The following is a 16372-nucleotide window of genomic DNA, read 5'->3' on the forward strand; positions in this document are numbered from 1 at the left end:
ACATAGGTGGGAACAACTTTGGGGAAATTCAAAAGTTCATTTCTGGACCTGAAAAAATTTGTCTGGGAGTCAGTGAATGGTATGAAAAGGAAAGTTCCTTTTCAGTGATTAGAAAGTTACTGGGGAGAAAAAAAAAAAAGAGGTGAAGTAGAAGGTAAAGCATTACATGATTAATTGTTCAGATCTTAAGCAGACTTAGCATTGGGACTATTCTGTACTTTGGAAAGCTTTGAAGAATTGTAATGAAACTTCGTTTAAAAAAATGGCTTGTGTTTTTGCTAATTAAGATAATATAAGTGAAGTGGGCTCTAGGCTTACATTAGGACATTAGTTGGGACACCCTCATTCAATAGTCAGTGCCTGATTTGAGTACAGGTTTCTCTGCTTCCAATCCAGTTTTCTTAAAATGTGCACCTTGGAGCCGGCGCCGTGGCTCAACAGGCTAATCCTCCGCCTTGCGGCGCCGGCACACCGGGTTCTAGTCCCGGTCGGGGCACCGATCCTGTCCCGGTTGCCCCTCTTCCAGGCCAGCTCTCTGCTGTGGCCAGGGAGTGCAGTGGAGGATGGCCCAGGTCCTTGGGCCCTGCACCCCATGGGAGACCAGGAAAAGCACCTGGCTCCTGCCATCGGATCAGCGCGGTGCGCCGGCCGCAGCGCGCCTACCGCGGCGGCCATTGGAGGGTGAACCAACGGCAAAGGAAGACCTTTCTCTCTGTCTCTCTCTCACTGTCCACTCTGCCTGTCAAAAAAAAAAAAAAAAAAAATGTGCACCTTGGGAGGCAGCAGATGAAGGCAGACGTATCCCTGCCATCCACAGGGACACCCAGATTGAGTTCCCAGCTCCTGGCTGTGGCCTGGCCCAGTCCTGATTATTCAGGACATTTGGGGAGTAAATGAGTGGGTAGATCTCCATCTGTCTCTGTCTCCTTTCAAATTAAAAAATAAGCAAAAAATAGGCCAGTGCTGCGGCTCAATAGGCTAACCCTCTGCCTATGGTGCCAGCACACCGGGTTCTAGTCCCGGTCGCCCTTCTTCCAGTCCAGCTCTCTGCTGTGGCCAGGGAGTGCAGTAGAGGGCCCTGCACCCGCATGGGAGACCAGGAGAAGCACCTGGCTCCTGGCTTCGGATCAGCGCTGTGCGCCAGCCGCAGCACACCGGCTGCAGCGGCCATTGGAGGGTGAACCAACGGTAAAAGGAAGACCCTTCTCTCTCTCACTGTCCACTCTGCCTGTCAAAAAAAAAAAATAAATAAATAAATAAAATAAAATGATAAAAGTAGGATTTGTTAGGGAGTTAGAACCTGTTCATTTCTCTCTTAAGTATTGCTTGTTTTATGAACTTTAAGGAATAGACACTATTCATGCTTCACTACACCTATGGATTAGTTCAAAGTAGATTAATTGCAGACTTTAAAAATTTTTTCATCTGGGGGCCAGCATTGTGGTGTAGTGGGTAAAGCTGCTACCTGTGATGCCTGTGATACCGTATGGGCACTAGTCGGAGTCCCTGCTGCTCCACTTCTGATCCAGCTCCCTGCTAGTGGCCTGGGAATAGCAGCGGAGGATGGCCCAAGTGCATACGCACCACCTACCCACATGGGATACCCAGATGAAGCTCCTGGCTCCTGGCTTTGGCCTGGCTAATCCCTGGCCGTTGCAGCTTTCTAGCGAGTGAACCAGCAGATGGAAGGTTTTTTTTCTCTCTCTCTCTCTCTCTCCCTTACTCCCTCCCTCCCTCCAACTCTGACTTTCAGATAAATAAAATAAATCCTTAAAAATTTGTAAAATTAATAGTCTTACATAAAGCAATCAAGGCAAATTAGCTATTCTCTTAAGATGGCTTTACAAGTTTTTAATAATAATATTAAAAACAGTAACTGTTAAAATATGGAATAGAACATATTTAATCAACTACTGAAAAGAAATGTACTTGTTAGTGTGTTCACCTGTTTCTACTTTCCTTTCCTTGCAGATTATGTATTTTAGTTCTCTGTTTCCTTATGTAGTACTTATATGCTTCTTAATCAGAGCACTTCTTTTAAATGGTTCCATTGATGGCATCCGTCATATGTTCACACCCAAGGTATGTGCCATATTTCTATTTAACATTTACAGTCATGAAAACATTTTGGGAATTGTTAAAATGTTCTCACAGTTACAGTTAAGGGCTAATTGTTCAAACATATGCACATTAGACTTAAATGTAGTTGTTATGTTAACCAGCCTGTAAAATCCAGAACTTTTATATAGCATTTATAATTACATCTGTTTGTCTTCAATTTTTAGTGTCCCATTTTGGTTCTGGAGTAAGACTATCAATATTTAAACTTCAAAAATCCGCATTTGTAAATTAACCTCCAGTGGTTACACTGATGTGTTTTAAGAATTTTCAGTCTTCATTTACTCTCCCATCTCTGTTTCAGTGATTCTTAACCTTTTCGTGGACCCCTTTGCAAAAATGAAAATAGGAATCCTTAATGTGTTGTCTAATGTGCAGTGATGCTATAACTAGTACTGAAACACTATTTTTACACTTTGTGTTTCTGCGTGGGTACAAACTGATGAGATCTTTACTAATTATATACTGAATCGATCTTCTGTATATAAAGATAATTGGAAATGAAAAAAAAAACCTGGTGTTTAATTGGAAATGGCATAGAAAATTAATTAATTTTTAAAAAAATATTATGTAGGATCTCTGCCTTTAATGTGCTGTATACTCTTATTTAATGCTATAACTAGTACTCCAACAGTATTTTTTTTTTCACTTTGTGTTGCTATATGGGGGCAAACTGTTGAAATCGTTACCTAATATATACTAAACTGATCTTTTGTATATAAAGAGAATTGAAAATGAATCATGATGTGATTGGAAGGGGAGAGGGAGCCGGAAAGGGGAGGGTTGTGGGTGGGAGGGAAGTTTTGGGAGGGGGAAGCCATTGTAACCCATAAGCTGTACTTTGGAAATTTATATTCATTAAATAAAACTTTAATAAAAAATATAAAAAAATGAAAATAGGAATCCTTTTACCAGAAAAAAAAAGAATGAACCTATTAATCTGTGTAGTGTCTCAGGAGAATGACAGATTACCTAAAGTCCATGGACTCATGTTAAGAACTTCATGGTAAAATTCTGTCTCAGAGAAAAATCAGTATTTTCTTGTTTCTGTTTTGTTTTGGGTTGTGTGTCTTCCTGGGGTAAACTTTATAGTGGTCAGTTTGGGGCATTCTGTAACTTTTATCAATGCATGAACATCTCAGGAAAATTCTCGTTAAGCTTCATAGAACTTACACTCTGTCATTCAACTTAATGGAGCTGAACTCAATGCTGGACGCATTGAACCTGGTTAATCATAACTTGATTTCTGTCATACCCTATTACTTTGATTTGACAGGAAACAAAAATAAATTTTGGGGTGTATTTGTTTTATTCAACACAATGAAGTTGTACCTCCCTGTTAGTTTGCTACTAACATTGTCTTGGCTAACATAAAGGTACAAGTATATAAAGATAATTTAAAAACTAATATCAAAATGGGAAGTTATCTAAAGAAGGAGTGGTAGCCAGCATCATGCTGTAGTGTTTGGGCAGGAGGGATTCGCTTCTCTGGAATTCTTTGTCACTCAGAGCAGCTGCCTTGATACTGTGTAAAAGACGCTGTATTCTTTGCGTGTCTGGTTCTGAGTTGGTGTTCATTCTGTAGCAGCAAAAGTGCTGACAGTGGCGTCTGGTTTTCTCGACCAGTTCAAAGGATCTATTTCACAGAGTTGCTGGTACTTCTCCTTAGTGAACACGAGTTAAAATTCATGAATTCTGGTCATGTTAGAAATGAGATCTGCTTCAAATGGGCCATACTTAATTATCAAAAATACTTATATTTATAATATCAAGCAAAAATGCTTTCTGAGTTTAAAATAACCAACTTCGGTGAGAATCTCTAGAATATATCTCCATGTTGGCAATTACTTGGGAAACAGTTCTCTTTGATTTGGGACATGTATATCTTTCACAACTTTAATGCTTCTATGTAATACTTTACATTGCCTTAGTATTTAAAAGTGCAGCACAAATTAGTATTATTTTTACTTGGACTAGTGATCGTTATTAAAATGTTAATTCCTTCTGCAGCTTGCTTTTCGTTGTTAAGATGCTTTATAAAGGTCACAGTAGGATGAGACAGTTTCTGTAAGAATGGTAAATAGCTGTAAATTCTTTATTAGTTTATATTACTATGTGTGTGGAAGAAAGTATTCAACCACATAAAATACTCCAGAAATGGTATATGGATTTTTCAGAAATTGGAAGTAGTTGGAATGCATTAGTAAATAGGTATTTTCTGCCATCTAGTGGGCAAAATTGAGAAAGACAATTAATGGTCTGGTATGTAATACCTTAGTTGATTATGAAAAAATTATAAAGAATGATTATTTTTCATGAACACCTTTAAAAATTTTCAGTAAGAATATTAAAATTAATTTAAGCAATGCATACTAATATTTGAGAGGGCATGGATTTCAGAATTGACCTGTGTTTATATTTCACCTCTACACCCAAACTACTGTGTAACCTGTGCTAGGTTACTTGACTGTTTCCTGATTCAGATGATAGTGGCAACTGCTCTATGGATTTCTGTGAATATTAAGAGATGAACTATGTACAGTACTTATCAGTGTGTCCATCACTATAGTTCACATATGTTATCAATTAACAAACACACACTACTGTGGCTCTCATCTTTCTGTTGAGAAAGATGCAACCTAGAAGAGACATTTCACTTTTCCTTGAATGCACTACTTTAAAATTATTGAATTCACAGTCAGGATCTTAAACTCTTTGGGAAACTCATGCTCTTAACCAAGTTTTATGTTGTTCCCAATAAAGACTATTTCATTGCAGTGGCAAAAAGAGATAGTATTCCAATTCAGCCAATACCACATATTACCAAAACCTAACTTACTTGATATTGAAGTCTACATAATTTATAGCTAGTACTAATTGTTCCATCAGAAGTTTTGATTACATACAGTAATAATTATAGAAGTAATAAACACAGTTTTTTGAAATACGTGTTCTGCACAGATTTAGAACATTAGGACTTTTGATCTGAAAGGGCAAATGTTGATGACATAGTTGAATTTCTACTATTTTTTAATGAAATGGTTTTCAGGAATCCATTGAATGAATGTCTAACACACGTATGAACATGGAAAGTACACACAGTTCTACTGTACAGAGTTCATGATTATTATCTGCTGCTTACAACTGTAAGATTTCCATGAGAAAACACAAAACTTGGAGTATTAATTATTTAAGGGTTATTACGAAGATGTAATGGGAAATAACTGTGTGTGTGTGTGTGTGTCTTCTTTTCCAAAAAAAAAAAAAAATTCCTACATAAGTAGAAAATCTTCATGTAATTAAAATCCCCACATATGGGCTTGATAGTTTTTCTTATTCTTCTTTATTTCTCTCCTAAAGAAATCCTAAAAATAAGTTATGTCTGCATAAAAACAGGTCATCTCCCAGATTTAAGTGACTTGTGGGTACATAAATGTTATTTTACCATTATTTATCCAACAGACAAATTCCATACAAGTTAATTATTCTGAAGTCTAATTTTGTGGCTGATCTCTGCTATGTTTGCTTTTAAACAGCTTGAAATAATGCTGGAGCCCAAGGTTTGGAGGGAAGCTGCTGCCCAGGTGTTCTTTGCCTTGGGTCTGGGATTTGGTGGTGTCATTGCGTTTTCCAGCTACAACAAGAGAGACAACAACTGCCACTTTGATGCTGTCCTGGTGTCTTTCATCAACTTCTTCACCTCTGTCCTGGCAACGCTGGTGGTGTTTGCAGTTCTGGGGTTCAAAGCAAACGTTGTCAATGAGAAATGCATCGCACAGTATGGATCTTTACTTCCATGAGCTTTTGATGCTACAATTACACACAAATTATACATCAAAGGGCCCTGGGAGCTCATATGTATGGTTTCTTTTTCTATTTTTCAGAAATTCCGAAATGATTGTCAAATTTTTGAAAATGGGAAACATCAGTGAGGATATTATTCCCCATCACATCAACCTTTCAGCCGTGACTGCAGAAGATTATCATTTGGTTTATGACATCATTCAAAAAGTGACGGAAGAAGAGTTTCCTGCTCTTCGTCTCAATTCCTGCCAAATTGAAGATGAGCTCAATCAAGTTAGTAGTCCACGTTTGAGCAATAAAATGATTATCATTCAGTTACGATCTGCATTATCTAGCAGGCTGCTTTCATGAAAATGGCCTTTCAAATGCCTAGGAATGATTATGCCATTTCAAAAATTTGTTCTTCATCTCAGTGAATGTGATGTCCTATATAATCCAGATGTGCTTTATTTTAAAAGCAATTTCAGGGCAGGACTTTGTGGCACAGCAGGTTAAGCCACCATTCAGATTGGCTGCATCCTTCCTGGAGTGCCTAGGTTGGAGTCCTGCCTCCACCTCTGATCCAGCTTCTTGCTAATGCACACACTGTGGTGGCAGCGGGTGATGGCTCAAGTACTTGTGCCCTTGCCACAGTTGGGAGACCTGTATGGAGTTTCTTGGCCCTGGCTTGTGCCTGGCCCAGTGCTGGCTGTGGCAGGAATTTGGGGAGTGAGCCACAGAATGGAAGATCTTTCTCTTTCTCTCTCTTTCAAGTAAATGAAAATAAATAAAAAATAGAACATTAAAACAGTCATGTACAAAAAATCATGAGTGAAGCCATCATTAATATAAAAACCTAATTTACCTTAAGGGAACAGTTAACTAAATATCAATTTATTCTTCAAAGTTTTAAAAATTAATTCTGGTCTATTTTATTTATGAGATAACACAATCCACTTGGAGTTTTGTTAGATGGTCACTTAGGAGAAGTAAGTTATTATTTCAGAATTCTATATCTCTGGCATTTATATATACACAAATCATCTCAAGTTAATATTTTCTAGGAATCACATTCCACTCTGCCTGGTTGGAGAGTTTTACTTTTATCCACTTTGTTACTGATATTAACTGGAAATTCACTATGTCTCTTGAATTATGAACACCAGCATGTCAACTTGGACTTTTTGGCAGAGTAGTGGCAAGAGGAGAAATAGAAACAATGAAGATGTAATTTTTTTAAACATTGAGCAGTGACTTTATAATCCAGTTATTCTATTCACATCTTTTTGCTTTGCATTCACATTTTTATCAAAACAATTTTATCATTCATAGTCTTTTTTATACCAGTTGATTAATCTACTTTGAGGAATGGTAAAAAATAAATATTTTCTATTTTAATATATTGGTCAGAAATCATTGTATATGTATATATATTTATATATTTACAGTTATGTATCTGTGATAATAAATCACTACTTACGTTCATAAATGTTAACAGAACCATAAAGTATTAAGTCTCTAATACTTTAATTTCATTTCACATGGACTTTTTTGCATTATGCTTGTTTTTTGTTTGTGTACTCTGGTATTTATGAGAAGACTTTCATTATTTGGATCTGCTTGGTCTGAGTAAATCTGGGTTCTGAGAAAGAGAATATGTGGTGTAACAGGTCAAAGGCAGATGTTGGCATGTTTATCTCCAGTAGCCTCTGGCCATCGTTTGCGGATTGCCCTCGCTGTTGTCATTGATATACAGAGCCACGGCTTAATATTGCCATGTTCTAATACTGCCATTTGTATGCCTTACAGGCTGTTCAGGGGACTGGCTTGGCTTTTATTGCCTTCACAGAAGCAATGACGCACTTCCCAGCATCTCCCTTCTGGTCGGTGATGTTTTTCCTCATGCTGGTGAACCTAGGGCTTGGCAGCATGTTTGGAACCATTGAAGGGATCATCACCCCTATTGTGGACACCTTCAAAGTGAGGAAGGAAATTCTTACTGGTAAGTTTGTAGTGTACTTAACTCTGTACTGAACTGATAGAGATAATTCTGTTCTTGGTGAGAGTTTCCAGATAGAAACAGAAAAGTGTTATGTTTTAGACTTTATTGATGTCTACTTATGTTTATTAATATTTATTATTACATTTATATAATGTATACATTATATATTTATTGGATATTATATTTAATTATTACTTTATTATTATTTATTATTTCACTACAGTAGTACTAGTACTGGTAATTAATGCCACTATAATGAATTATTGACCCAAAAATAAAGCCATAGAATATTTATGTATAATCTTACATACAAGTCAAGTAATTAAATAGAACAGTTTGGGGGGCCAGCATTGTGGCATGCTGCTTTTGGACACTAGCATCCTATATTAGAGAGCTGGCTCAAGTCCTGGCTGCTCTGTTTCTAATCAATCTTTGGGCTAATGTGCCTGAAAAGGCAGCAGAAGATAGCCAAAATACCTGGGTCCTGCCACCTATGTGGGAGACCAGAATGGAGTTCCTTGCTCCTGAATTTTGCCTGGCCAAGACCTGGGTATTGTAGCCATCTAGGGAATGATCCAGTAGATGGAAGATTCTCTCTCTCTTGATCTCTTTCTCTCATCCTTCCTCCCTCTCTCACCATCAATCTGTATTTCAAATAAATAAATAAATAAATAAATCTTCAGAAAATGAATCAATTCTGATCCAATTATCTTTATCCAAAAAAGTTCATTGTTGAAGTAAGAATCCTGAAGCTTGTGTTCATATATACTAGCAATTGTGGTTTACTAATAGTTAATGTCTTTAAGAAGGAAGAAAATGAAACATCTTGTCAGTTTGGATGGTTGTTAATATGTCCAGTAGTCTGCACATGTTATTGAAATACTACATCTGTACTGCATCTTCCTTGCATTTGAAGGAAATAATAGCAATGGTAAGAGACACAGAGATATGAAAGGGTCTCCTTTTCAAAAATAGTACTATTGAAATTAGAATTAGGTTGAGTAGATAAGACTTGTATCATGTAATATTATAGACTGACAGAGAACATTATGGAGATTTCACGTTGTAAGAATTCAAAAGAGATTCAGTTACCCAAATATATGATGGAACTGTCAGAGAATTGAATTGGGAAGTAGAAGGGCCTAAGCATGGGTCAGAGTGTAGTTTTAATGGACATAATCAATTAAGATAAAGAGAGCAGTAGGGAAGTGAGCCAGACCAGAAGTACAGGAACAAGACTTGAGTGATGTAAAATAAGATTGAATAAAAAGATGCATAGGTGATATTAAGCCCTAGGCAATGGTTCACAAGCTCTGTCAAGGTTTTTTATTTTAGCCCTGGTAGATATAGCAATGATTTATATGCAAATAGTTCTAAGATATATATCTTTAAAACTTGTTCTGCTAAGTTTGCATGTGTGTATTAAAACAATTTAATGTCAGCAATTTGTTTTTTTTTTGTGTATATATATATATATATATATATATAAATATTCAACTTGGCTGAACAAAAACAAGAAACATCTTTATTTTTCCCCAGAAAGCAGTTTCTTCTGAATATTAATAGCCTGGCTTATATGCTGGCTACAAAAAAGTCATCTCTGCATAATTATCCCCCTATATTCAATCCATCCCCCCATAATAAAGAGCTTGCAAAATTAAGGAAAAAGGTAACAGTATGGAGAGAAAAATCACACATGGTAATATTTGCAGACTCCAACTGGAAAAGTTATTTGGAGAAAGCAAAGGAGAATGCACTGTTTACCCCCATTTCCTGCCCTTTGGATTCATACCTATATTTCAAGTTATATTTGACCTTGATGAAATAATGTTAACCTCATCACATTTGTTAGGTGAGGTTTTCTTTTGTAACAATTCAGTAAGATTTAGGTAAGCGAATTACTCATTATCTTGTACTCTTACATCTCCAGCCAAACTCGTACTATCTGTACTGCCTAGGAAGCACTTTCTTCCTATTTATGTTCTACTAGGGTGTAATTAGGAAAGAGAGAGTGATCCATGCTATTGAGTCAGACAGACTTGAGTGCATCTCCAAGCTCTGCTACTTCCAGTCTCATGTTTTTGAGTACAGTACTTAAATTCTTCAGGGTAATTTCTCTCGTTTGTAGAATGGAAAGAACACACAAAATTAAATTAAATTAAATTAAATTGGGATGGTATACAAATTAAGTGAGATACTTAAAATGTCCTAGATACTCTGACAAACATTTGCAATCAATATGATGCCGTAGACTCCAAGTGAAGTGTTATTTCCTTTCCTACACTGTTTGTTTACAAATGATAGTCATTTTCATGTGGTGTAACTCATAGCTCCAGTACACTACTTAAGATGGAGAGGTAATGGGGTTAATTAATGCATACTTCCTGATATTATTAGGTAACCCTCATGGGATCGAATCCCTGGATCTTTGTTCTCTCCTGTACTGCAGTCACTCACTTCTGTTAACAAGTGGTTGAGAAAGAGAATGCACTCGTCTTTTCATGCTAAGGAGCATGAGAGTAGAAAGAATTCAAAATATAGGAATCATGTGTAGATTCTGAAAACCTCTCTTTCTAATTTAATGGTAGCTGATCAGAGTTTATACATTTGTTCCTTAAATATTACTTCAGAAATTCCTTTTAGATGAATCTTCTTAGTTATTGCTTCTTGCTTTGATAATCAATGTCTCAATGCTGTTATAATTAGTTTCCAAACTAATCTGTTCAAGTCAGATAAAGATATCTGTTCAGGTAAGATGAAGATAAAAACGTGGGCTTCATAAAGTTATTATAAGCCACATGGTCTCATTGTTAATTTAAAAATGCTGTATGAATATCAACACGATAGCATAATATTTAAAGGTAAAAAGGAACTATGGATACTTGATGACTGGAAAAGTTACTTTCCTATTCATCATAGGGGTAAGGTATGGAAATTAATACTTCTAAAATTTTTCTGTCAGTTTTGCCCAATTTATTATTTGTGCTTTGGAAATGTGTTTCTACAGTCTCAGAGATGAAGTATTGTCCTACAGTGAATTAATACTAAAGCTGGGGCTAATCTCAGGCAATTTAACTCAAAATATGTTGCAGCCCATAGTATATTCATAGTATCTGTTGCCTATTTATGTAACTGATTCAATATAAAAGTTTTAATAAAAGTTTGACTATAATAATTTTGTACTAACATTTTTTGTTTTGTAAATTTAAAACTATTTGAAAATCAAAAAAAGGCTGTTTTAAAAAAATTCACAATGAAGTTCAAAATATTTGACTCTGAATAGGGGCTAATTTTTTTATTTGTTCCTTTCGTCCAGTTATCTGCTGCCTTCTGGCATTCTGTATTGGCCTCATATTTGTGCAACGCTCTGGAAATTACTTTGTTACAATGTTTGATGATTATTCTGCTACACTGCCTCTGCTAATTGTAGTCATCTTGGAGAATATTGCTGTAAGCTTTGTTTATGGCATAGATAAGTAAGTATTTTTGCTTTTATGCATTTATTTTATACTCTGTTTTGAAAACACCAATTATCAGTATCTATTTAAATTAGAAGAGGAGGAAAATGAATTGAGAGGAGAATCGTTTGCAAAATCAAATATCCTACAGGCCCTTTGCTCTTTCGACAATTTTAGTAAAGTATATTTGCATATTAAATGGGCAGATAGAATCATGTAGACTGTAGCATTGTGCAGAATTCTGGAGCTTAGGCTTAAATCTGGTTATCAAAGAGTAACTTTCAAGATCTAGTAAGTATTGGTTAATTTGTAAAAATCTAAAGTTCTTTTGAGTTATTATTGTATCTACATTTTACAAATAAGGAAAATAAGGCTTAGACAGTAACCAAGTTTGCTGACTATCACACAACTGGATAGATAGAACTGAGATGCACAGCCATTTATGCTTAACACTAAATCCTGTGTTCTAATCATTTTACTGGTCTGTTTGATGAGAAGAATGTGTATGCCATCATGCTTTATGTAGTAGGAATTTGGGGACATGATGTCTACTGATTGGTAAGTGTGTATGTGTGCACATGTATGTGTGTATGTGTATGCTACACAGTAGCTCCATATTTACATGGAGACATTACTTGAATTCACTATATGCCTAAATATCCAGTTATATACCTGCCTAGGTCAAAATATGTATTTGATATTAAAGAAAGCATCACAGTAATCTAGAAAAAAAGATAACTGAAGGATGGCTAGTGTTTTTTAAAAGTAATGGTTTAAGTCCCGGTCAGGGCACCGGATTCTGTCCCGGTTGCCCCTCTTCCAGGCCAGCTCTCTGCTGTGGCCAGGGAGTGCAGTGGAGGATGGCCCAAGTGCTTAGGCCCTGCACCCCATGGGAGACCAGGATAAGCACCTGGCTCCTGCCTTCGGATCAGTGTGGTGTGCCGGCCGCAGCGCGCCAGCTGCGGCGACCATTGGAGGGTGAACCAACAGCAAAAGGAAGACCTTTCTCTCTCTCTCTCTCTCACTGTCCACTCTGCCTGTCAAAAATAAAAAATAAAAATAAAAAATAAAAAAATAAAAAAGTAATGGTTTAATTCACATATATATGGGCTGAAAGACAATAACATCATCAATCTTATTATAGCCTGTGTTAAGAGTAGGAATAAATGCACCATGAGTGAAGACAAGAGCCATCATAAGCAACACAGAGAATAATATTAGCATTCAATGGTCTCTGTAACAAGCTTAGAGAATATATTTTTTATTATTCTAAGTAGTTCTAGGTCAAGAAAGAACATTTAACAGTCATGTATTATATAGCAATAGTATTAATTGATGTCTGGCATAGAGTAAGTCTTAAGCCTGAGATGCCAGTTGAGATTCCTGCATCCTGTATTGGTGTGCCGGGATTCAAGTCCTGCTCTACTCCTGGTTACAAATTCCTGCTAATAATGTGCACTCAGGGTAGCAGCGCTAGCTATTGTGGGCATTTGGGAAGTGAGTCAGTGGATGTGAGATTTCTTTTTGTCTTTTTCTGTCTTCCTTTCAACTAAGTAAATTAAAATGGTAGAAAAATATATAATAATCACCAAGATAACTTCATAAATTAAAAGCCAGTAGAATGAAAAAAAAAACCTCTTTGTGGTTGGCAAATAAGCATATGGAAAGATTATTCATAATACCATATATCATCAAGGAAATGAAAATTAAAACAAGATATAGCTACATGCATATTAGGATTCCCATTGAGAAATTTGACAACACAAAATGCTGATAAAGATGAGGAACAAGAATTCTGATATATTGCTGACTAGAACGGAACAGCACAGCCCCTTTAGTAGACAGTTTCTACCCAAACAACACACAGGTTTACTGAATGATCTAGCAGTCACTCCTTTTCGATCAACATGAGTTGAAAACACATTCACGTAGCTTTATTCGTAATTACCAAAACTGGGAAACAATCAAGATCTCCTTGGATAAATAAAATAGTATGAGGAAATTTCAAAAACTCATGGAAAACAAACTTTAAAATATGTTTATTTTGGTGCAAATAGTTTTTGAAATCCTGGCACAGTATTTTCATAATATGCAATTTCCCATAAAATTCTGAAGAGCATTCATACGTATACCCGAGCCGTGGGATATTATTCAGTGCTAAAAAGAAATGATCCATAACACCAGATAAATATGAGGAAGAGAGCAGAGTTGGTCCAATAGGAGGCCAGTCTTTGGTTGCTTTGCAGAAATAGAGAGGACATGCTTATCCCTCCCTCCTAAATACGCAGGAGAATTCTCTTTTACTTAAGTATGATTAAGTCTTATGAGATATTAAGAAAAATACAGGAGCAGAATAATATCCCTACCAAAAAAAAAATCACACAGCAAAATAAATTATAAACAATACTTCAAAATGATGTAGAAATAAAAAAGAGTTGGCAGGGAAGCCTGGAGGTTACTAATGGCTTTACCGATATGTCAGTTAGTTTCAAATTGTGGATCTTCTTTCAATTCAAACAGACTGTAAAAGGAAGTGAGTTAAGAAACTATAAACCCTGATTAGGGGTATCTGATGATATTAAGTTATTATTACAATAAAAAATACAAATAATTTTAATATACTTCAAACAGTGTGCTTATAGGACAGGAAGTTTTCGGTAGGAAGAGTCTTTTAAATGATTGGCTTAATTGGACTTTCACTAAATAAAAATTATATGTAACTAGTTTCACTTTATGTTATGTATTTCTTAATTTATAAGTCATCTTCTAATATTAATTTTTGATTCAATGTAGTGTGTCATAACACTGATTTAATGCACATTTTAAAATATAGAAAAATTAACTGAATAAATAATTAAATACTTTATTCTTACTTAGGTTTATGGAGGACCTAAAAGATATGCTGGGCTTTGCTCCAAGCAAATACTACTACTATATGTGGAAATATATTTCTCCTCTAATGCTAGTATCATTGCTAATAGCTAGCATTGTGAATATGGGATTAAGTCCTCCTGGCTATAATGCATGGATTGAAGATAAGGTAAAATAAAAAATCAGAGGTTAGATATTAAAAGGTGGACAAAACTGCTAGCTTAGAGGTTTTTGCCTTTTGTTTTCTTCACAGCATTTTTGATGTTTATTGAAAGATGTTGCTTTTATGTGAGAATCTTGAGATACATGTTTTATGTTCTAAACGTCTGTGTTTTGAATACATTATGAATTTATCACATGGTGAACCCTAATTTTGTCCTACCAAAACTGATTCATTAACATTATGAACTTGCAATTATTTGGTCTTTGACTTTAGAAAACATATTAATCAAATCTCCAGAAACATATTGCTAAGTAAATTTATTAAATGGCATGCCATTTAAAAATATCTGCTTAAATATATTCATGAGTCATGTAAACATAATTACATAAAATAAGTAAACATTGAAGTGAATTTCTATTATATGCAAAAAATGGGTTGCTAATTATTATTTTTTGGCTCCTACAGGCATCTGAAGAATTTCTGAGCTACCCAATGTGGGGAATGGCTGTCTGTATCTCTCTGATAATCCTCGCAATACTCCCTGTCCCAGTAGTCTTCATTGTTCGTCGCTGCAACCTCATAGATGATAGTTCTGGTAATTTAGCATCTGTGACCTATAAGAGAGGAAGGGCCCTGAAAGAGCCTGTAAACCTAGAGGGAGATGACGCCAGCCTCATTCATGGAAAGATACCAAGCGAGATGTCATCCCCAAATTTTGGTAAAAATATTTATCGAAAGCAGAGTGGATCACCAACTCTGGATACAGCTCCCAATGGGCGGTATGGAATAGGGTACTTGATGGCGGATATGCCAGATATGCCAGAATCTGATTTGTAGCTAGGGAGAAAAATCAGCAGGTTTTATCTGGTTCATTTCTATCAATGAACATTGGCTCTACTTAAGGGAAGCACTAGGCTTCACTTATCAGAGGGCGATCTCAGGTGTTCCATGGCTGTGATCTCTACTCCTAACAGTGTATGTCAGTTCAGCTAGAGCATTCCTTTGGATTCTTTGGTTTACATTTGTGCAGACAGGATTAAAACAAAGCTTACAATGAGTGAGGTCCACGTTTGTCGGGATTCTTTAAGGTACTTTTGGTGTCTTTTCAAGTATTTCTATTTAAAAAAAAACAAAAACAAAAACAGGTGTTACCTCAGTTTCTGATAATTTCTGGACTTAGTAATATTGGCAATTCAAAAATGGTATACCTTCAAATGTATAAGTTTACCTTCAGGACAAATCCCAGTATTACAATGAGCAGTTCTGTCAGTTGGTGCCTCTCAGCACATGTCCATGAATCTATTGTGTAGATAGGCTGTACTTATTTTGGTAGCATTGATACCTTTTTAGGCGATTAGTTGAAGAAAGCTGCAAAATATTTTCTTATGTAATAGCTGCATAGAGCAATAGTAGCAAAGAAAAAGAAGGCACTAATGCTGGGATGAAAGGTTAGATTCATAGGTGACTGAAGATCATGTGAGTGATGGTTGTACATTCTGTGTAAAATATATGTATGAAAGTGATCCAAGAGTGAGTCACTCAGCACTCTCAAGAATTATGCAGATTCTGCATTTTTCTTATGCCGTGTGCCTAAAATCCTACTTGATATTTATTGTGGTTTCAAGATTAATCAGAGTATATTTATATAATATACTTGCAATGTACATAGATGTATATTAGTACTCTAAGTACTGATTTGAAAACTTGAAGCAAGATGGCATTTTATTTCATATATTTCTGTTTTGCTTCTGTTTTATGCAAATATAAATCCTTTTTTAAGTGATTGTTAAAATTGTATGGCATTACCTTTTAATCTACAAATAAACAACATTAAAAAAATGATGTTTGTTTTCCACATTGATTTTCCTTTTATCACATGACCTGGATTATCTTGCATTTCAGTCGGCACTTAAGTCTTTCATAATAACTAACGAACACATTCCATGTAGGATTAATACATTCATTAATAGAACTACC

At 35.8% G+C, this 16372-nt stretch overlaps 1 protein-coding gene across 1 annotated transcript in view; it reads left to right on the top strand.

Annotated features, from left to right (window-relative positions):
• Window positions 1-16051, top strand: part of SLC6A15 (solute carrier family 6 member 15) — a 46704-nt gene extending 30653 nt beyond the window's left edge. Inside the window, exons 6-12 of the mRNA XM_062202048.1 lie at window positions 1972-2082; window positions 5655-5896; window positions 6003-6195; window positions 7711-7903; window positions 11220-11379; window positions 14239-14401; window positions 14861-16051. Of these exons, the coding sequence (XP_062058032.1) occupies window positions 1972-2082; window positions 5655-5896; window positions 6003-6195; window positions 7711-7903; window positions 11220-11379; window positions 14239-14401; window positions 14861-15232 (1434 nt within the window). The 3' untranslated portion in view covers window positions 15233-16051. The remainder of the gene's footprint in view (window positions 1-1971; window positions 2083-5654; window positions 5897-6002; window positions 6196-7710; window positions 7904-11219; window positions 11380-14238; window positions 14402-14860) is intronic.
• The last annotated feature ends 321 nt before the right edge of the window (window positions 16052-16372 follow it).

Source organism: Lepus europaeus, chromosome 10 (genome assembly GCF_033115175.1).
Source record: "Lepus europaeus isolate LE1 chromosome 10, mLepTim1.pri, whole genome shotgun sequence".
NCBI classification, from domain to species: Eukaryota; Metazoa; Chordata; class Mammalia; order Lagomorpha; family Leporidae; genus Lepus; species Lepus europaeus.